General features: G+C 40.8%; 1 protein-coding gene and 1 long non-coding RNA gene across 22 annotated transcripts in view; one reads left to right on the forward strand and one right to left on the reverse strand.

Moving 5' to 3' along the window:
* Positions 1-22,262, forward strand: part of MKLN1 (muskelin 1) — a 312,898-nt gene that overhangs the window by 105,808 nt on the left and 184,828 nt on the right. For 4 of the 20 annotated variants that reach the window (XM_070617697.1, XM_070617698.1, XM_070617699.1 and 1 more), the window contains one exon: positions 7,423-7,541. The exons of 15 other annotated variants lie outside the window; for them this stretch is intronic. In XM_070617697.1, the coding sequence (XP_070473798.1) occupies positions 7,516-7,541 (26 nt within the window). In that variant the 5' untranslated portion in view covers positions 7,423-7,515. The remainder of the gene's footprint in view (positions 1-7,422; positions 7,542-22,262) is intronic. One more of the 20 variants, XM_070617709.1, reaches the window with a different exon arrangement.
* The window catches only part of LOC139083068 (uncharacterized), a 57,993-nt gene that overhangs the window by 15,248 nt on the left and 20,483 nt on the right, over positions 1-22,262 (reverse strand). For both annotated transcript variants that reach the window (XR_011539577.1, XR_011539576.1), the window contains exons 3-4: positions 2,445-2,581; positions 1,644-1,824 (exon numbers count right to left, since the gene is read on the reverse strand). This is a non-coding gene — a long non-coding RNA (uncharacterized lncRNA). The remainder of the gene's footprint in view (positions 1-1,643; positions 1,825-2,444; positions 2,582-22,262) is intronic.

Here is a 22,262-nt window from a genome sequence, read left to right on the forward strand (position 1 = left end):
TGTTTGGAAAAGCACATCTATAGAGACAGAAAATGGAGTAGCAATTCTCTAATTGCTGAGGTCTGATGGAGGAGGTTAGGAGGAAATGGGGAGTGACTGCTAATGGGTACAAGGTTTCTTTTGGGAGTGATAAAGTATTCCAAAATTGATTGTGGTTATGTTTGCACCCTTACCCCTGACAGTACAGAGCCAATAGTAGCGTAACATTTCGTTAATCAGGTTGCTCCTAAAATGCTAATACAGAGCTCTCTGGTAAACTGGCCTAGATCTCAGAGCCAAGATAGACAATTTAGAGGGCATTTTTTCTTGTCCTAAGCCCAAATCTGAATCTTGCAATTTTATTACCCTCCACTGGGTGTGATGATAAGAACAATTAAGAGCATTTGGGAGAATAGAGGAGAACCAAATGGCTGAACTTCATCGCATGAGAGAGAAATGCCCTCCTAACACTGAGGCCACCTAGATGGAGGAAACAGAAGAAAACAGAGGGAAGGGAAGAGGGGAGGGAAGGGCAGGGGAGGCCCAGGGACCCTACCCACTGTAGATGTAGCCCTATGCCTACAATCAGATAGTACTGTCTCTTCTTGCAGAATAGGAAGGAGAAGAGAGAGGGTTGATGGCCCTCTCCTAGATGCTCTTCAGTTGGAGGAAGATTCCTGACAGAGATACAGAGATGCAGGTAGAGATGATAGGGTCAAACCAAACCTGAGCAGAATGCCTTGGTAAGTAAGAATGCTTTACTCTTCCCTGCAAATCAAAGACCCATTAGAGGAAGCTGCTCATTTCAAGATTTCCGAGTAAGATTTTACCCGGAAGGAAATTGCAGAATTATTAAAGTGATTTGTGTTTCATAGCAAGGTTACAACTGTTGAATAAATGAGGTGCTTTGCAGATGTTATCGGATATTTTGGGCAGGGAGAGCCATCCCTTTACACTCCCAGAGCTTTTTTTTTTTTTAAGATTTTTTTTTATTTTTTCCTTTTTCTCCCCAAAGCCCCCCAGTACATAGTTGTATATTCTGTGCTGTAGGTCCTGCTAGTTGTGGCATGTGGGATGCTGCCTCAGCGTGGGTTGATGAGCAGTGCCATGTCCGCGCCCAGGACTTGAACCAACGAAACACTGGGCCACCTGCAGCGGAGTGCGTGAACTTAACCACTCGGCCACGGGGCGAGCCCCACATTCCCAGAGCTTTTATTAGTGCCTTATGTGATTATTTTTTTCAAAGTCGTCGTCCCTTCTCTGCTGGAGTGCACTTCTAGTCAGGGTACGCTGAAGTTCTCCTCTCCAGGAAGAATAAGATGGAGATGAACTTCTTAACGATCTAGAAGACAGACAACCTAGTGACGTGCTTTCTGGTGCATTGATTTGTAAAAGGGAATTGATCTACAGGATGCCTTTGGGGACAACAGTCCTTTTCCTCTCTGTTTAGCTCCCAGAACTGAAACGGTCTGACCTTTTACTGTGATTAAGCAGCCCAAATCCAGAGGGAGGATGTGGGGTAGCTGGGAAGCCAGTTATAGCCGAGAGCAATGATTCTCTGTGCAGACTTCCTGCACTCCGGTTTTGGGTTGAAACTTTTTCTTCACCCTTTGGAACTTTCTTTTTGACTGCTTTTTTATATGTAACACCTCTGTTAGACTTACATGATTGTGACCACCAATACGCATCCTGTGCTCCCCAGCTTCTTCTCTCTGGGAAGTTTGGCTTTCCAGAGATCATCGCACCTCAGGGTGACTCATGCTTCCAGCTCAGAACTCCATTTGTAGCTTGTGTTGTTGTACAGAGAGGTGATTTGTCCATGGTTACCCTCTCCTTTGCAAAATTCTGGTACATACAGAAAAGAAGTTAGAACAGTATAATGAACATCCGATATCTATCACCCAGATCAAACAATTGCTAAAATTTTGCCGTATATTTTTCATCTTTCCTTTTTGTCTTATTTTTTTTTGCTGAAGTAATTTAAAGCAAGTTATAGAAATATGTGTATTTCACCCCTAAATACTTCAACATTCATCTATAAATAATAAACACATCTTTCTTAGGTAGGCACAATTCCATGATCACACTTAACAAGATTCACATGATTTTCCAATAGCATGTAATACCCATCCGCATTCAAATTTTCCCCATTTGTCCCCAAAATGTCTTTTTTAAAATTGTGTGGAAAATATACATAATGTAAAATTTACCATTTTTACTATTTTTAAGTGTACAATTTGGTGTCATTAAGTGCATCCACAATGTTGTGCAACCGCTACCACTATTTCCAGAACTTTTTCATCATCCCAAACAAACTCTATACTGTTTCAGAATGACTCCCCATTTTGTCCTCCCCCTAAACTTGTTTGAAAGACAGTTAATTCAAATGAGATCCACATATTTCATTTTGTTGATATGTTTCTTAAGGCTCCTAATCTAGAACTGTTTCCTCTCTTCACACTCACATGCATTTTAGTTTCATGACATTGACTTCTTGATTCTGGGCTAATTGTTCTGTAGAATGTCCCACCTTCTGGATTTGTCTATTGTTTTCTCATGGTGTTGTTAAACTTGTTCTTCTGTCCTCTGTATTTCTTGTAAGCTGAAAGTTAGATATAAAGGCTTGATAAGATCAGGTTAAACATTTTGGTAAGAATTCTTCACAGATAATGCTGTGTACTTCCTACTGCATTGTATTAGGCTGTACATAATGTCTGGTTGTCTCACTATTGATAAGGCTACTATTGATCACTGGGTTAAGATGAGGACAGCCTGTTAAAAAATGTTTTTTAAAGATGGGGACTTGGGGGCCAGCCCGGTGGCACAGCAGTTAAGTTCGCATATTCCACCTCAGCTGCCTGGGGTTCACCGGTTCAAATCCCGGGTGCAAACCTACGAACTGCTTATCACGCCATGCTGTGGCAGGTGTCACACATATGAAATAGAGCAAGATGGGCACAGATGTTAGCTCAGGGCCAGTCTTCCTCAGCAAAAACAGGAGGATTGGTGGCGAATGTTAGCTCAGAGGGCTAATCTTCCTCAAAAAAAAAAGAAAGAAAAAAATTTTAAAAAAATTAAAAATGGGGACTTGACTTGCACCATTTTAAAATGATTATCCCCACTTTGAATGTTTAGAAAAAGGGGCTCTGAGGAGTAGCTTGGCACCTCGGATACAGTCTTTATCTTGTATAAAGGATAAGAGGATTAAGACTGAGGCTTTAACTTCTTTGTGGAGTAGACACAGGAGTTCAAATTTATATCTGAGGGTTGTCAATTAGGGCAGAAATTTCTAGAATATGAAGTCTAGCAGAGACTACTTTTTCTCTGGGCCCAGAAGAAGGTACTCTGAAATTGGTCATTAGCCAAAATTTAACCATGGATAAATAGATCTTTTTGCTAACACTTATTAAAAACAGTCAGAACACTTTGGGAATTCAGATACTGAAGAATCTTTTATGGTATTTAAAAATAACTTCCCCTCCACCCTCCACTCCTCTCCCCTACCCCAAACCACTTTAGACTCTAGAATAAAAAATTAAGGAAGAGCACTTTCTTTGGATGCAGAATAGATAGATCTTTAGATGTTTTTTGAGTACTGTTTAAATTTTAGAGTAAGGAAAAACTATATGTCTGTTCTCTTTGTTTGATATTTACCTCTTGTCTTTTAGCTACTATAAACTAACAGATCCATTGAAATATAAGCAACTAGGTTAAAGGATTTCATTATTAAAAGTAAGAATTTGGGGTTCTAAGGAAAATAAGTTATTTTTAATTTCCAAACAAACCCTTTTATTTTACAGCGATTAAATACCCAAGTCAGTTAAACTCTGCTCAAGGTTGCCCTGTTATTTCTGGAGACCCAGAGGGAGTTTTTGGTTATTATTGCTTGTTTGTTTTTTTGTGTTTGCTTTGCCATTTTGTTTTTCAGCTAGCACAAAGATAGGGGAGTTGTGAATTTTCTGCATAGCAGGACAGTACTTAACCTTAGGGTACAGAAGTAACAATTTCCATTTTACAACTAGAATTAGTAATATCCTTTTTCTCCATTTATTCTGTAAATTTTAAAGATTCTGGCTTCATAGTTTCCAGTTGGGGAGGGGAAGTGGTGAAAGTCCCTTCGAGGAAATAGTTCTTCAACAATAGCTCTGCTCAGCAGACCCAGAAACACATGCTTATCCCCTCCATTGGGGGTTACTACCTTTGGTGATGAAGACCCCAACAGTAGTTTACAAGACCAAACAATGTAAAGGGTCATCCATCCTTTTCCTTTTCTCTTCTTTTCTTGTTCCTTTTTATATATACCTGTTCTTATCTTCTTTTCTCTTCCTTCCCTCTTCTTCTGTCTCTCTCCTCATCCCTCTCCCTTCCCACTCATTCTTCTTTTTCCTTACTTTCTTTTCACTCATTATCCTGGCCTGATTCCCTGACTCCTCCTACTCCCACTACCAAATCTTGTGTTCCCACAGGATTCCCTGCCTCACATCAACCCATGGTACGTCACTGAATACTCAATACTCAGTCAATACTGAATACTCAATCAAGAGTGGGAGAATCTTAGAGGAGGAGGTCTGTGCCTGGGTCTGTTCTCTGAACTCTCCTCTGCCTGACTTCCCTTTGATTTGAACTGCCAGCTCCAGTGTCCAGTCTGGGCTCTCTGGGCTCTCAAAGTTCTATAAGGATAATAATGGAATTATTTGAACCATGTCCAGTACTTCAAAAACCCTACAAGATATTGTCTATTTACCCACAATAAAGCCTGAACACGTTGACTAAAATAATGGAAAGCTTCTTTCTTTTTGGAGGGTAGTAGAAGTAGGAGGAGTCAGGGAATCAGGCCAGGATAATGGAAAGCTTCTTTCCTTTTTGGAGGGTGTGAGGGCTGGAAGGTGGGGGAGATTATGCCACAGCAACTCATTGTGAAGATTGTTTCTTCAAACTAAGAAAAGTTCTGGTTGGTTGTGTGTGTTGTCTATAGGATAGAGAGAGTATATGGGAAAGTATGCAGGTGTGGAGGTGAAGTTAACCAGAATTTAGTTTCTATCAATAAGACTTGGGCAATTTACTTAACATCTCTGAACCTCAGTTTACTCATCTGTAAAAAGGGGCCAATAATTTCTATTTTTCAGACTACTGTGAAGATTTTAGATAATGTGTGTAAAGCACTCATTAATATAATACCTGATACCTAATAAATAATAACTTTTCTTTACAAATGTAATTTATTTAGTAGATAAAAATCCTTCAAAGCATTTAGCTCTTGGAGAAAAAATGAATTTGATCATTGAGAGCAGAGATTGGGAAGCGCTCACATAATGTGGTGCTGCATGGCCACACCAGGCCCCCTTAAGAACTCCTGTCAAGTCCTGAGGGCTCATCCCCTGAGCAGATGTACAAGGAAGTCACGCATCCTTTGTGTTGATGAACGGATCCTATCTTGAGGGGGATGTTCGGCTTCCTAACCCTACCTGAGCACCATTTCCTTGAGCCCACCTGTTCCTCTGATCCATGTGATTCTGACACAGCTCTGGTGATGAGCCTCAAGAAGTACCAAGTCTCTTCCTGGCTACCTGGCTGTTTATGGAGACTTGGATTTTAGGGAAGAAAAAGGAATGGAGAGTCTTGGTAAAAGAGATGGAAGATAAAGTTTGTGGAAGAAATTAGGAAATTTAGAGGATCATCATAGCTTAGCATGCACCCCTTAAAAATGGGGCAATAGGATTTATTTCTCTGAAGAGAAAAGTACTGTCCCAAGTCAGCTTCTTCCATTTCAGCTCCAGAGGGACTCTTCTAAGGAAAGAGACTTTCTCCTAAACCTCTCACCTCCTCTTCCCCCTGGTCTGTGACTATCTTCCAGTTCATCCATTTCTCTAGGCACTCCCAAGATAGGGAGATCAATTGCCCCCTTTCCATTAATGGGCTCAGGTTTACAACTAACAGCCGGAAGCTATCTAGCATTTTCTAGAGCCCTTGTCTCAAGCCACTGCTAAACCTCCTTTGGTGGAGCATCTTTAGAGACATGTAGAATCCGGTTTAATCTTGGTGTTTCTGTTGGGCAAGCTAACTGAATTTGGAATATTCTATTTTAAGCTGAATTTATCCCTTGTTATTTTAAAGGCTATAACAAGTTGTTTTTAAAGCGTTTTCAATCAGCAGGTCTTTATTTATTGTCCTTAACACCCGGAGGCTACTTGAAGGAGGATTTAATTTTCAAAGTCTTGTAAGTAAACAGAAGTTTCCCAATAACATCTTCAGGCAAGCACCCAAAGACCTCATTTTTGCCACAGTGCTTGGCTCCCCCATAATGATCCATTAGTACTGTGCTCAACCTAACCTTATATAATCATTTAAAAAATGTATCTCCAAACATAAAATTACTTACTAATTTCTTTTTTCTTCTTCTTCTTAATCACCATGCATAGCAAAAAAAAAAAAAAAAAAAAAGCAACACAAGACAGGTTTTAAATGTGGTATTATCTGACTAGACTCTAAGCATATTAAACCAAACAGGCTGCACTGGAGGTTCATATGAACTAGTTTGGAGGTGGTTATTCACTGTTCTCCCAAGAGTATGAAAATGTCCAGCAGGGACTGGTTAGATAAGCAGAGGCTAGTATGCATGGCTTCAGCTCTGTGGGAAAGTCTTTAAAATTAACTCCAGAATCCTACTCAATGCAATATTCCCTGCTGTTGAGTTTGGTCTCTGATACCTTCTTTTATCTTGATCCTCTAAAGCTGTGCATTGAGGCTCCAGAAATTTAACCTAGTCTCTCTTCCTACTCGTGACCAGGAGGAAAGTTGGGAAACAGGGTTGTATTACTCAAGACAGGCTAATTGTTATCAATGGTGACTTCAAAATCTCAATGGTTTGATCCAGTAAAAATGTATTGTTCTTGTCACAGTCCAGTGTGGATTGGTAGTGGTGGAGAGGTGTGGAACGTGGTGATCAATCCTACGCAGTAACTCAATGACATAGGCTTCTTCCAACCTGTGGCTCTATCTTCTTCTGGGTTCTCAGAATCCTCTCTAGTCAGTGGGTGGGAAAAGAGCCTGATTAACACTGCACAAGGTTTTTATGGGCCAGACCTGGAACTGGTACCCATCACTTCCATCCACATTCTATTGACCGAAACTGAGTCACAAGGCTCTGCTCAGCTTCAAGAGAGGCTAGGAATTATAGTCTAGCTGTGTGCACAGCTCATAGCAGTTTCTGCTATGCGTAAAGGGAGACAGATAGTTCCTCAGGGTAGGCCAATTGTTTTGTTCTTGTGTATCATCAAAGGTATGCAAAATAAATGTACTGTCCTATTTTCAGGTCACTTAATGCCTAGACCTACCATTAACGTCTTGGTCAGTTTTTGGAAAAAGTCTATCTGCCAACATCAGCATCAATCTAGTTACCACCACAAATCAGTCCACACTGTGAACTCACTTGTTTATATTTAGGACTTCCCAGAGTTCCAAGATACCTGGACCAAGCTCATGCAGAGGTTCTGATTGGAAGTTGCCGATGCACTTGCACATCGCCCTTCTCGTCAGATGGTTCCCATGACAAAGCCTGGCAAGTAATGCACCAGAAGCTATATGTAATATCTTAACCAAACTTTGTCACATGAGACCTATGAGGAGAATAAATGTATTATAAACATTTAAAGAACTGTCTCTATATCTCTTTAAAAACTATGAAAAACATGTTTTTGTCTTTTCTCAATCAATGTATTTTTCACAGTTGTCACAGCTCTGTAATTGTCTGCACTCTTGCTTCCTGCTTCTCTCATTAACCAATTTACAAAGGCTATTTCATTGTGCAACCATTTTAGAGACATCCATTTGTCCTCATTTACTCACAGGCTACTATTCCCATTGAGTTTTAGCTTCCTCCAATGTTTGTTCTTCTTATATAAAGAGGATGATGACATGGACTGTACAAGATAATGATGGTAAGGTCCTGATGTGAACTCTGTTATGTTTTTTTAAGTTGTGGTAGTAAGTTTTTACAGCCCCATCCACACTTTCCTCTTATAATCCAAGCCATGCATTTATTCTATGACTCATGGGATTAAGGGTGCAGTCTTCATTTATTTCTTAATCTATTCATTCATTCTGAAATTTTTATTGAATATGTACAATGTGTCAGACAGTATGCTAGATGCTAGGGTCAGAGCAAAGAAGAATACATATAAGATCCCTACCCTGATGGAGCTTATGGGAGAGACAAATTCTAAATAAAAATCAATGCAAAATATTAATTATAATTATAACATTTGTATGGGAAGCTTATTTTCTTTTTAGCATTTTGAAGAATCCTGAATCACCAATAGTTTTGTTTTGTTTTTAACTGATGTCTTTGTTCCTCTGTAAAAACCAGCTTCTTTTCCTTAGGGTAATCATTCATTCATTCTTTCACTCACTGATAATATTCATTAAATATCCTTGTAAAACTACTATTTACCAGGCACTATACTAAGCTTTCCAAATACAAAAGTTTAAAGACAAGATTCCTGCCCTCAAGGGTCATAGTCCAGTTGAGTAGACTGGCATGCAAACCATACGGTACATTGCGATAATTGTCATAATGGAGAAATGTGAAAAGTGCAGTGAGGCATAGGAAAAGGAGGACCTAAATTTGCCTATGTAGGTCAGGGAAGACTTCACAAAGGAGGTAGCATTTGGATTGAGATTTGAAAGGTGAATAAGCCTTTGCTAAGTAGACAAGTCAAAGGAAGGGCATGAGACTGGTTGACAATCAAAGACTTGTGCTCTCCTTCTTCAGTGTGAAATTTTTCAGGGAAGAGGTCTAACCAATTTCCAATCCCTTATACACCTAGGAGGGGCCAGGTGACCTGTTTTCATTAATGGGATGTGAGCAGAAATGATGTGCATCATATCTGGGCTTAGGTTAAGAAGTAGGTGTGCCTTTTCTTCCTTTTCTTTTCCAGCTGTTAGCTCTGGAAGTAAAGGACTCCAAAGCTTAGAGGATGGCAGAGCTGCAAAATGGAAGGACCCGGGTAGAAGGCTGCTTGCCACACTGAACTGTTACATGACTAAGAAGTAGTCTTCTATTGTGTTAATCTACTGATATTTTACAGCTTATATGTTACAGCAGTGGGTTCTACCTTAATTAATACAAGGCAGTCCAAGCAAAGAGAAGAGTATGTACAAAGGCTTACTGGCATGAGTGTCTAACACAGAGTACATGCTCAATAAATGTTTGATATTGCAGTAAGAGTATTGGGGCGGGGTGGGGGGGAGCACGGTCCAAACAGTCCAGTATCACCAAAGTACAAAATACGTGATAGGTGGCAGTAAGGGGAGGATGGCTGGATAGATAGGCATGGGCTGATCACAAAGAACTTTGGATGCCATGCTGAAGAATTTAGGTTTAATCTTGTAGAGGAAGGGAAGCCAATGAAGAATACTGAAAAGGTGAGAGGCATGATCACTGGAATAACAGGACCTCTGAGAAACACAACACCCAAGAGCTTGCTTTAGTTTTTTTTAAATGTAAGGTGCTAATCTAAAGATAAAAGATAGGATTTCAGAACCGGAAGACACCATTGTCTAGTCAAACCTCATTTAACAAATGAGGAAAGCAAGGCCCAGAGAAGTTAAGTACCTTTGCCAAGGTCACCCAGCTAAAACTTGGCAGAGCTGGGGACTAGAAGGCTAGTCTCCTGTTGCCAGCCCTACAGCATTGCTCCTTCTACTGTACCACAGTGCTTCAAAGCAGTTGAGACCAGCTGGTGTGCCTGTGTTTTCAGTTCTCTCATGAAGACGTTGGGGATTTGGAGGCAGGGTATTTTCCATGGAAGGCTGTCTTCTCTGCAATTCCTCATCTGGCTTGAACCACTATTTTGGAAAAGGTCCATTTTTCAGCATCAGATTTCCCTGGAGGCCGACTGGGAATGTGCTTAGTGGCCTGTGGGGTGCCCTTGCACTTTCTGAGCTTTTCTTGGGAAGATGAGAAGAAAGTAGCAGTGGTTTGAGCTCTTGGAAATGCTGCCTGGTCCCCTGGCATCTGGGGAGTTGTTGGCCCTCTCAGTGACTCTGCTTCAGCCTGCCAGCTGACTGTCCTTCAGGGGTCAGATCAAAACATCTTTTTCAGTTTGTCTGTTTAAAGGGTCAGTCCCTATAGCTGGCACTTTAATATCATATTCTGCTCATCGGTTCACTACTTCTGGTTTTCATATATTGTTAAGCTGACTCATTATTCATTATAATTATTTTTACTCCATGTGCTACCCATGGCAATATGACATATACTTGTTTTTTAATGGCAAGTGGGGACAAAGGGACAACTGTGCTGAGGCCAGTCTCAGGGAAGCATGACATGCAGTCTAACTTGAGGAGCACTCAGTATTATTGAATTACTTTACAACTGAGGAAGCCAGAGCACAAGTTGGGGGTTGGGAGAGGTCATTTGTCCAAAAGTCTCCAAGAAATCTGGGGAAAAATTAATTTCTTGATGTTTTTCAGTCTACAGTTTTATAACCACCTTGTTCCTTGTCTTTTGGTTGTATCAACTCTGCCTCCCTTGCATGTTGCTTAATTGATAGCTCAGTTGGTTAGGATGAAGTATTAACAAAGACAAGACTGCTGCCTCAGTCCCTGAGGAGTGTCTTGGTGGCACCCAAAGTCAATGTCTTATGCTGTGGAAAGTGCTTGGACTTTGAAGTCAGAGAGACGTCTGCCTCTCACTAGCTGTGAAACCTTAGGCAAGTTTCTTAACCTCTCTGAGCCCCAGTTTCCTTTTATGTGAAATGAGAAAATAATGTAAACTACTGTGGGTGGTTGTGGGGATTAAATAAACGAACATGTGTAAAGCTCCTCTCTTTATGCTGGGCACGTAGTTGACTCGGCATGTGTTATTTCCTTCTCAGGTCTCTGAGAAGTTCCCACTGATAGCTTTCTTTTCCCCAGTCCCCATCCTGGGTTCTGGTCAAGATGAGAAATGAGAGGAAAGAGTGAGCAGATGGAGACCTCGATTGCTGATAAAGGCTGTTTATTGTGAGAGATAATGGGATACTAAATACTGAGTGAGTCTTAGAATTAGGTAGATTCATTCACCCAGTCACAAGTAACTTGTGACCAGGACAGGCCTCCTCACACTGGGTGTCAGGGTAGGAAGGGGACTCTGCCCCCAGAGGAGCAGAGCAAGTTGATATCCTCACTGTGGGCAGACGGATACCTAAGAGGAGGAAAGGAGAAACTGAGCTGAGCACGCCCTGTGTACTTCACAGTTCACTAATCAGATTAAGCCCCTCATCTAAGGAGGAGGAACAAGAGAAGGAGAAGACAGAGACCAGGAGTGTCAAACCTCCACAGGGACGGAAATCTCAGAAACATTTTCCTCAGTATTTCTCTTCTCTTGTCCCCCTCCTCTCATCTTGTGCCTGCTACACTTCAGCCTCTCTGCACATGAAGGACACAGGTGTCAGTGTGTCACTGTGGGTAGCTTCAGAGTACAAAATGTTGGGAGAAAGGTGTGAGGGAGGAAGGGAGAGGTTGGGTTGAGTCCTTGGTGGAGAAAGAGGGGTGGGCACCTGAATCCAGAAAGAAGAGCCTAAGTTCCGAGACAGGGGTTAGAGGTCTGAAGGGAGGATGTGTTCAGAGACCTGTTGTAGACAGGAGAGCACTTCAGGAGCATAGTTTGAATTTCCAGGCGTGAGGAGACACCCTATGGCCAAATCCCAGAGGACAGGTGGGCATCACAGTTCCACCAGCACTCAGATCTCATCTATGAGTCCTGGAACTGTGTCTCCTGGAGATGACTCAGTCCCAGGATTGGGCTATATACCCTTTGCCCCAATTTTTAATCTTTAAAATATAAGCATATTTGGTGATTATAAAACTAATATATGCTCACTGTGGAAAATTCAGAAATACAGAGAGGTACAAAGAAAAAAACAAAAATTAACCGTAATCTCACCACAAAGAAAAACTAATGTTAACTTTGACTATGTTTCTATTCAGTCTTTCTTCTATGCATATCATTACACAGATAAGGTGATTCTATCTATACATATTATATTTGCATTCTGAATTTTTTACTTAGTATTATAATATAATCATTTCCTCATGTTATTAAAAGTTCTCAGTAATTAAACATCATTTTAAATGACATTTTCCCAGGTTTTAAGTACATCTGGATCAGTCTCTAACAATTTATGAAAATCCTGAGAGTCTGGAGAGATCTTTTTTTAAGTATTTTACCTTCTTTCGGGTTGGTGAACAGGACATTCTTAAAGGCCAGGGCTCTAAAGTCCTGTTCCTGGTAACTACTGCACAGTACTTGATCTTCTGGAGAGTTCTCACATTTCTAACAATTGATGATATGAGTGATCAGAAGATGCCCCCTGCAAAATGCAATAATTCAAAGCATAGGCCTTTCTTATGCACCACATTATTGTTACATACTCAAGAGAACCACGGTATTAGTTTGCTACGGCTGCCATAACAAAATACCACAGATTGGGTGACTTCAATAACAGAAATTTATTTTCTCACAGTGCTGGAGGCTAGAAGTCCAAGATCAAGGTGTTGGCAAGTTTGAGGCCTCTCTCCTTGGCTTGCACATGGCCACCTTCTTGCTGTGTCTTCACACGGTCTTTTCTCTGTACACAGGCAGCCCTGGTGTATCTCTGTGCATCCAAATTTCCCCCTCTTATCAGGCCACCAGCCATACTAGATTAGGGCCCATCTTCATTTTAATTTAATTATCTATTTAAAGACCTTACCTACAACGTGTGGTCTTTTGTGAATGACTCCTGTCACGTAGCATAATGTTTTCAAGGTTCATCCATGTTGCAGCATGTATCAGTACTTCATTCTTTGTTATGGCTGAAAATATTCCATTGCATGGATATATCCCATTTTGTTTATTAATTCATCAGTTTATGGACATAGGTTGTCTGTACTTTTTAGCCATTATAAATAATGCTGCTATGAATATTCATGTATAAGTTTTTGTGTGGAGATATGTTTTCATTTTTCTTGAGTATATGCCTAGGAGTGGAATTGCTGAGTAATTTGGTAACTGCATGTATAGCATTTTGAGGAACTGCCAAACTGTTTTCCAAAGTGCCTGCATCATTTTACATGCCCACCAGCAATATATGAGGGTTCCAATTTCTCTATCTCCTCACCAACACTTGTTATTCTCTGTTTTTATTATAGCCATCCTTGTGGGTGTGAAGAGGTATCTCATTGTGGTTTTGACTTGCATTTCTCTAATGACTAATGATGTTGAGTATCTCTTTTTGTGCATATTGGCAATTTGTATATATTCTTTGGAGGAATGTTTATTCAAATTTCTTTCTTTTTTTTTTTGAGGAAGATTAGCCCTGAGCTAACATTTGAGCCCCTCTTCCTCTATTTTATATGTGGGATGCCTGCCACAGCATGGCTTGATAAGCAGCACATAGGTTGGCACACAGGATCTGAACCAGCGAACCCCGGGCTGCTGGAACGGAGCATGCATACTTACTTACTATGCCACTGGACTGACCTCTATTCAAATTTCCTGCCCATGTTTTAACTGGGTTATTTATCTTTTTATTATTGAGTTGTAATAGCTTTTTATATACTCTGGATATAAGCTCCTTGTCAAATATATGATTTGCAAATGTTTTTCTCCCATTCTGTGGGTTGCTATTTAACTTTCTTTTGTTCTTCTTCTTCTTCACATAGCCCCTCAGTACATAGTTGTATATTCCAGTTGTAAGTCACTCTAGTTCTGCTATGTGGGATGCCACCTCAGCATGGCTTGATGAGTGGTGCTAGGTAAGTGCCCAGGATCTGAACTGGCGAAACCCTGAGCCGCCAAAATGGAGCATGCGAACTTAAGCACTTGGCCACAGGGCCGGCTCCTAACTTTCTTGATGGTGTCCTGTAAAGCACAAAAGTTTTTAATTTTGAAGTCCAATTTGTCTATTTTTTTCTTTTGTCACTTCTGCTTTTGGTGACATATCTAAGAAACCATTGCTAAATTCAAGGTCATAAAGATTTATTCCTAAGTTTTCTTCTAGGAGTTTTATAGTTTTACATTTAGGTCTATGATCCATTTTGAATTAATTATTTGTATGGTGTCAGGTATAGGTCTAACTTCATTCTTTTCCTGGAATATCCAGTTGTCTCAGCACTATTTATTGAAAAAACTATTCTTTCCCTATTGAGTTGTCTTGGCACCCTTGTCAAAAAATCAATTGACCAGAAATGTGAGGGTTTATTTCTGGACACTCAATTCTATTGCATTGATCTACCTGTGTATCCTTATGTCTTATGTCTTGAGTTTTGTAGTTTTGTTGTCGTAGGTTTTGAAATCGGGAAATGTTCATCGTCCAACTTTATTCTTCCTCTTCAGAAGTGTTTTGGTGATTCTGGGTTGCATTTTCATATGAATTGTAGGATCAGCTTGTCAATTTCTGCATTAAAAAAGTTGGATTTGGATAGAGATTGCATTGAATTTCACATTCAGATTGTTCATTGCTGGTATATAGAAATAAAACTGATTTTTGTGTATTGATCTTGTATCCGGCCACATTTCTGAACTCGTTTTATCTTTAATTCTTAATTGTGATGCTCTACTGCTTACTCTCTGCAAGGCATTGTGTTAGATACAATAGAAAATACAAAGATGAAGAAGATATGGTCCCTATCCTGAAGAAGCTTACAGTGTAATTCAAGAAATAAGACATACATCTATTGAGTAAATAATAGCCCATTACAGCAATGTACAAGGAAGTACAGAATTGCCAAATGAACATTACAGATAATTAGAACAATGGCAAAGTTCAGGGCATGGGGAAACAATTCAAGGTTGGAGACATCTGGAAAGAATAGAGCAAGAAGGATTTGAAGGCTTACTCTGTCCCTCTTGCGTCTTCCTCCCTTTCCTCCTTTAATTTTCTTTTCTTTTCTTCTCTCTCTTTTTTTTCGTTGAGGAAGATTGGCCCTGAGCTAACATCCGTACCTATCCTCCTCTATTTTATACGTGGGATGCCTGCCACAGCATAGCTTCATAAGTGGTGCATAGATCAGCACTTGGGATCTGAACAGGCAAACAGGCCGCCAAAGCAGAGTGTGCGAACTTAACCACTATGCCATCAGGCCAGCCCTTCCTTTAATTTTCTTGCTTCTTTTTCTGCCATCTCTCGCCTTACCCAAGTTCTTTAAAAACATTAGTAGAACATGGTTAGTTATCATCATTTCTCAAATCTGTTTGGTCATCAGAATCTCTTGACAAGACTCTTAAAAATATAGATTCCAGGGTCTCACCTCAGAACTGTTGTGTCATATTCTCAGAAGCTGGGGCATGGACAAGTGCATTAAAAATTTTATCAAGTGATTCTGATTTTCAGCCAGGTTTGGGACTCTCTGGGCATGATTATAATAATTATAATGATATATAATTATAATATATAAAATATATCTACATGTGGACCAATCCCTAGCTTCATTTCATTGCACCCTGACTCTATCAAGGAAGCTCACGAATCTAGGAGGTCACAAGCACACTGAGTAAGAGACTGTGTGCGAATCTGTGCAAATACTTCTCCATTAATGGAAAACATCTCAAAGTGCATACATTACTAAGAGGGCTCAGTAGTGTCATCTGTGTTTATGGGGATGGCTGATCCCCATAAACAAACTTTTATTTTCAGTATTTGAGAATCCTAAAAATCTCAAAAGATCCTTCTGCTATGGATGACACTCAGAGTCATCAGTGGGATATATAACCACTATCCAGATTTAATAAATTACAACAGCTTGCCATATTTGCTTAAGATTTTTAAAAAAATAAATAAAACATTTTAGTTACAAAAGAAGGCTCTTCCATCCCATCTCTTCCCAGAGGTAACCAATCTCTTGAAGATGGTGGGAATCCTTCCCACATATTTTTATATTTTTACTACACAATATATATGTTTTGGGTGTTTAAACATGTATATAATTAGTATACATATTTTTCTGAAATATTTTTTTCAACATCATGTTTTTGAGATTTATCCATGTGATACTTAGAGAGCTAGTCCATTCTTTATAATTTGGTCATATTATGTATGTAGTACTGCAATATAATTGCATTTTATAAATATTCTAGAATCTGTTCTGTGGATTGATATTTGTTATATCTAGTTTTTTGCTATTTCAATTCATGATGTAATTAATGTCCTGGTATACACCTCGTTGGGCTCATGTGTGAGAGTTCTTTTAGGGAATATATCTGGAATGGAAATTGCTAGGGAATAGAAGATAACATTCTCAAACTTACTAGATTGCTCTCTAGATTATTTTCCAAAGTAGCTGAACTAATTTTTATTGTCATCAATGATATATGAGAGTTTCTCTTGTCCCACATTCTAACCAACACTGTCAAGTTTTTAAAAATACACGTATCTGGGTCCTATTTTCAGATTCTGGTAGGCTAGCCCTGGAGTGTGGTTTGAAACAGACCATGGGCGATACTGCAACACAAATAGAGTTGAGAGGCTCTGCTCCGTGTATGTATGTATACACAATCTAATATATTGATGTGAACTGGCACAGTGAACGTGCTCTAGCACTTGAGGAAAGAGTAGAGAAGTACCACTGTCCAACGTACCTTGCAGGTGCATTTTGAAATAAACAGGGGTATGTGATTTATCAGTCCAGGGTGATACTTAATCTAAAGTCCCACCTTTGTCAGTGAGGCTGATGGGTGGGGGTGTGGGTGGGGGTCGCGTTCTGTAAGCTGTCTTGCCTCTTACTAGGTATATGACTGGGTGTCAGTTGTTAGGTCTTGCCATTACTTACAGCAGTGTGCGTGTCAGCGATGTCTGCCAGCCCGCTGGGTGGTGTCACTGTGTGGAGCATTTGTGGCTTTTTCAAAGCCCTGAGGAATCTGAGAAGCAAGTGAGGGAATGATGCATGAAAACAAAAGGCAGTGGAAAGAGTGACCAGCCAGCAGGCTCCAGCAGGCTAGAACGCTCTGTCCTTGTTATTACTGCTTCTAGAAAATGCCGCCGGCTTCCTGGCAAGGTCTAGAAGGTAGAGGCTTCTTGAGAAAACAAGCATAAGTACTTTGAGACTGGAATCTGGTTTTCCAACTTCCCCATTTTCCAGTGGAAGCTACAGGGAGAGGATGGGGAACCCTCTGCACTTGGTGGGTTCAGGCCGGTCTTTCCCTCTCTCCTGGCTGCTTTCCCAAGAGTTTTCTCCTCCTGCTCATAAGCAGCGCAGCTCTGGTCTCAGAGGCCTAAAAGGGCTGGCCGGGGAGGGAAGCTGGGCGGTGCCCCAGATAGAGCTGTTCCCCAAGGAGTGATCTGAAGGTCAGCCTAGGAGAGGAAAAGGGGCTTCAGCAATCATTCCTATTCAAGGGGGCTTTGCCACAAAGTGCCTCCTGGTTTGGGGCAGTGACACCAGGGGGTGCTTTCCTTCCTCATCTGCTTTCCTCTGACTTATTCGTGCCCTAGGACTACACACTCTCACAGGATAGCCTGCCTCAGCTTTCAGAGAGGAGGCAGATGCTCAGGAAAGGTAAGAGTGTTCATTAACTCTTGGATGGCTATTTGGACTCCTCAGTATTGGGCTTGTCAGAAGTCAATCTCTGCTTTTCCTCCTGATAATCTCCCTTCTTTGGCATACAAAATACCTAGACGCAAATTAGGGAAGTAGTCAGCAATTTTTTCCTCTCTTAAAAAGTAGCTATGAGGATAACGAATAAAAATAGGTCTTTGTGGATACAATAGGGCTGAGCTGAGGGTGTGGTTTGCTTGGCAACAGCTCAGGCAAAGTTATTTCTCTTGGTCCCCATGCTCTTTACTTTCCCTTTGCCTGACGAAGTCCTAAAAAACCAGCTTGAATGTGACTTTTTTTGGTGAAACTCCCATCAATAGAGTTAATCATTCCCTTCTTTCTGGTCCCATAGCATTTTGTTCTTATAAAAAGCAGTCATCATATTGTGCGACAATTACTTATTTGAGATCACGCCTTATTCTGCATGTGTGTGTTTTCCCACCATTTAGGGACTGTACTTTAACATAATAGTCCTTTGATAAATATTTATTGGATGAATCAAAGTTCCTGAGAAAACGCCAATACTCGGCTCTTAGATTTTCTTAATTATCCCCTGCCTTTTCCTCCTTGGGGTAAACTGCAAGCAGTTTCAGCTTCACATGGAATGGAAGACATGCTCAAACTAAATGTAATTTTTTTCTGAGGAATTGCCCCAGCAGCAATGGGTGTTTCAGATATATCATTCTGTTACAGGTACAGAAATTGTTTCCAGGAAACACTGCCATTATCATCTCTGAAAGGCAAGTCAGTAGAAATTGTTATTTTCCATTTACAGATGGACGAATGGAAGCTTTCTTTCTCATTTACCAATTACAGAATGTCCACTCTGTTCAAAGTACTGTGCTAGGATTTTCATGGACTACAAGGATGTACAAGATGAAGTTCTCATTCTAAAGAAGAATGTTATAATCTGGTTAGGATGAAAAGATATTTGTATGCCGAAGTAACTATAATTTGGGAGCATATAATTTGAATCACAAGTGGTCCAAAAAGAAGTACCAAAGGGAATACAGAAAGTAGGCAAAAGAGTTTCTAGACAAGGTGATGAGGGATATCATCGTGGTCATCATGGTGTTTGAGATGAATAGATTTTGTGCTATTCTCCATCTGGCCCTCGTATTAGTTTCCTGTGACTGCTGTAACAAATTACCACAGACTGGGTGGCTTAAAACAGTATTTTATTTTCTCACATTTCTGGAGGCCAGAAGTCCAAAATCAAGAATTTGGCATTGCCACACTCCCTCCAAAGGCTCTAGAGGAGAGTCTGATCCCCATCGATTCTGGCTTCTGATGGCTCCAGGCTTCCCTTGGTTTGTGGCCACTTCACTCCAATTTCTGATTCTGTTGTCACACTGCCACCTCCTCCTCTTTTTCGAAACCACCCCTGCTTCTCTTTCATTAGGATGCATGGATTGCATTTAGGGCCCACCAGAGTAAACTAGGAAAAACTCCTCTGCACAGGATCCTGAACTTAATCATATCTTTTTCCATATATTGTGATATTCTCAGGTTCTAGGTATTAGGGCATGGACATAGCTTTTGGAGGGGCCACTGGTTAGCCCACGACAACATCCTACCCTTCTCTGCCTTGCTACCCCATGAGGCTGTTCCCCACAGATGATATCAGCTCCATGGCCCTCTGGGTTTGGTCAATGGGAGGGTCAGCAAGTACCAGAGGGTAGGAGGAAAAAGAGGTTGAAGTATTTCTTCTTCTTTCCTCTCTGCTTTGGCACCATGGTTCTCGCAGCAGCTATGCCCCATCACAGCTCTATCTCTTTCTGGACTCTCCCATAACACTATTTCCTTCCCTTGTCTCCTCAGCCCTAGGCTTCCACTCTTGCTGGTCCTTGGGTGCCTTAATATTCCTAAGTTCCCACAAGCCTGCCTACATTCTTGTAAATAGTGTCTTCATCAAATTATTTTCAAAACCCCAGCTGAGTGTGCCTTCAGTTTCCTGCCGTGATCTTGACTGATACAGACACTGAGAGGCAAAATTTAATTTCCAGAATAGAGATAGACTCAGGTTGCCTCAATCTAAGTTTAAGTAATGACTAGTGGGAACTAGAAGGTGATTCAGCACACAATACAGCCACAGCAGCTGAGTTATCTTGTGGGCTCTTCAGCAGTAAATATCTTTTGCTTTGTACTCTAATTATCTGCTATTATTGTGACTCTCTGCTTCTGCTGCCCTTGCTACTAAGTACTTTCTATTCTTTTCTCTATCTCACAGCTTCTGTTGCTTCACAGTTTCTGTTACCACATGACTTGAGCTTTCTTTCTTCCCTCTGTGCATCTTTTAGCTTCTCCCCACTGCTAACTGCTGACTCTCTCTCTGTAGTAATTTCATATTCAGCTCACCCAATGGACCTGACTGGTTTGGCTACTCACCATCAAGTACAGGCTGTTAGGTAGAGCTTCCTTGACAAGCCATCACATCAGCATAGGTTTATTGCCCTAGGTTAGGCACCTGCTCCTGAACTAAATGTTTTTGTTTGGAATGGCAAATAAATTGTTACATAATTTGGTATCCTGCCTAGTATAAATCCCTGGGAGGTGGTTATGGGTATGCCAGGCATTCTGAAACTTCCCAGCAGGGTTATCAAAACCCACAAGTAATTCTGTTACCCAGTTCAACAGTAGATGCATGGTGGTCTCAGAAAAGCACAACATATGTTTGGGAAAAGCAAGCAGCCCAGAATAGCTGGTGGTGGAGTTCAAATTGAGAAACACCATAGTTGGTATTAAAGTTGGAAACGTAGTCACAACAGTTTGTGAAGATCAGTTTTAGAAGGAACTTCAGGCGTTATTCTATGGTAATGGTATTCAGATGATGGTAATGGTATTCAGAATGAATCAGAAGTAGGAGAATGTGGAAAAAGAAAGACAAGTTAGGAAGGTGTTAAAATAGTCTAAGTGAGAATAATGGAGACCCAAACCACAGAAGGACTGGAAAGGAAGCGAAAAGTTAGTTGTGAGATACTTGGGGCATGAGTAGACTTAGGATTGATGCTAGTTTTGAGCTACTGGTTCAGAAGATTTTTACCACCAAGGATCTTTTTTTTCCTTAAAGATTGGCATCTGAGCTAACAACTGTTGCCAATCTTTTTTTTCTCTTTTTCTGCTTTTCTCCCCCAATCCCCCCAGTACATAGTTGCATATATTTTAGTTCTGGGTCCTTCTAGTTGTGGTATGTGGGACGCCACCTCAGGATGGCCTGATGAGTGGTGCCATGTCTGCACCCAGGATCCAAACCGGTGAAACCCTGGGCTGCCAAAGCGGAGTGCAGGAACTTAACCACTCAGCCGTAAGGCCGGCCCCCAACCAAGGATCTTTTTAATTATTTTTATTTTCTTCCAAATAAACGGCACCTTTTTGGAGGAATATATGAATTCCATCAGGTATACTGATAATATTGAGAATATTATCATCAGCTATTATTATCTTTTGGAATACACTCTTGGAAGGTTGGCTTTGAGCCAAGAGAATTTCAGAAGTCATGGTTCTATTGAGAGAAATTGAGTCTGAATATCTTTGCCTATGTTTTCTAGAAAAATAGAACTCAAACCAAGAATTAATGCTAGTGTTTTATTTAGGAGATGTAATCCCAGGGCAGTAAGAGAGAAAAGGGAAAAGAGACAGAGAAAGATGGGAAGCAATGCAAGATAATGCTTAAATAGTCTTCAGAGACAGTAGGTATGCCTGCATGTCCATGCAGAGTATCTCCAGACATGCTATATGGCGAAAACATGCTCAGGTGAGTTCTTGGGAGGGAGAAAGGAAAAGGAATCCATCTTCGTGGTTCTCTCCAATCTCTTACATCCCACTGGTCAAAATTTACCACACCAGGAGTTACTTTCCTCATACTTCTAGGTTATGTTATATGTTCCCACTGTTAGTCTCTCAGCAAGCGAGAGCCAATGCTCTACGGTATGTCCTTTAATCCTCCTTGCGGAGCAGAGAGAGAAACCAGAAATTCACGGCCTGTAGCTGGTCAGCCTGGTTGCTCAGTGGCAGTCAAGGAGGAGGGCCAGGTTGGGAAAGTGGTAGATAAGCTTCAGCTTATCTGGGTAGGTAGCAGGACTATGCGGGCCCAAACAAAGCAAGTCACCTGCAGTAGTGGCTGAGACAGAATAAGCAACTCTAGGATTTGAGAGATGATGACAAGAGAATCTGATGAGGCACATAAGATGTGTCTGACATACTGAACAGTAGAAGAAACACAAAGGCTGAAACTTGTGGTTGTGTCCAACAGGCTCTTGGAAATTCAGAACTGGAACAACCTCCAGAAAGACAGTGTTTTGAGGGTTACAGAAGGAATAACCATAGAGAATTATATTCCTAGATAGCATAGAATAAATGAATAGGAACACGGGTTTTGGAGACAGGCAGAGCATGCTTAAGTCACAGGTGTAGGTGATCTTGGGCAATTTACTTAATCTCTTTAAGCCTGTTTCTTTACCCATAACATGGGGATGATGACACTATATAGCTCATGCTTGTAAAGCATTTGGCATGATGCTGGGCATACAATAAATGCTAAATAATTGTGGCAATTATTATGATAATTAATGTTGCTCTTGGATGACTGTGTAATCTTCCCAATGCTTTCTTTTCTCCAGACTGACTCTGCCTGTGCTGCTCCTAAATGTTCCATGAGCAGGGTGGGTGGAGTGAGCCTGAGTCTTAAATTACTCTTAAGGGCAGTTGCCTCTGGATCATTCTGCGTCCGA

This window comes from Equus przewalskii, chromosome 4 (assembly GCF_037783145.1).
Source record: "Equus przewalskii isolate Varuska chromosome 4, EquPr2, whole genome shotgun sequence".
NCBI classification, from domain to species: domain Eukaryota; kingdom Metazoa; phylum Chordata; class Mammalia; order Perissodactyla; family Equidae; genus Equus; species Equus przewalskii.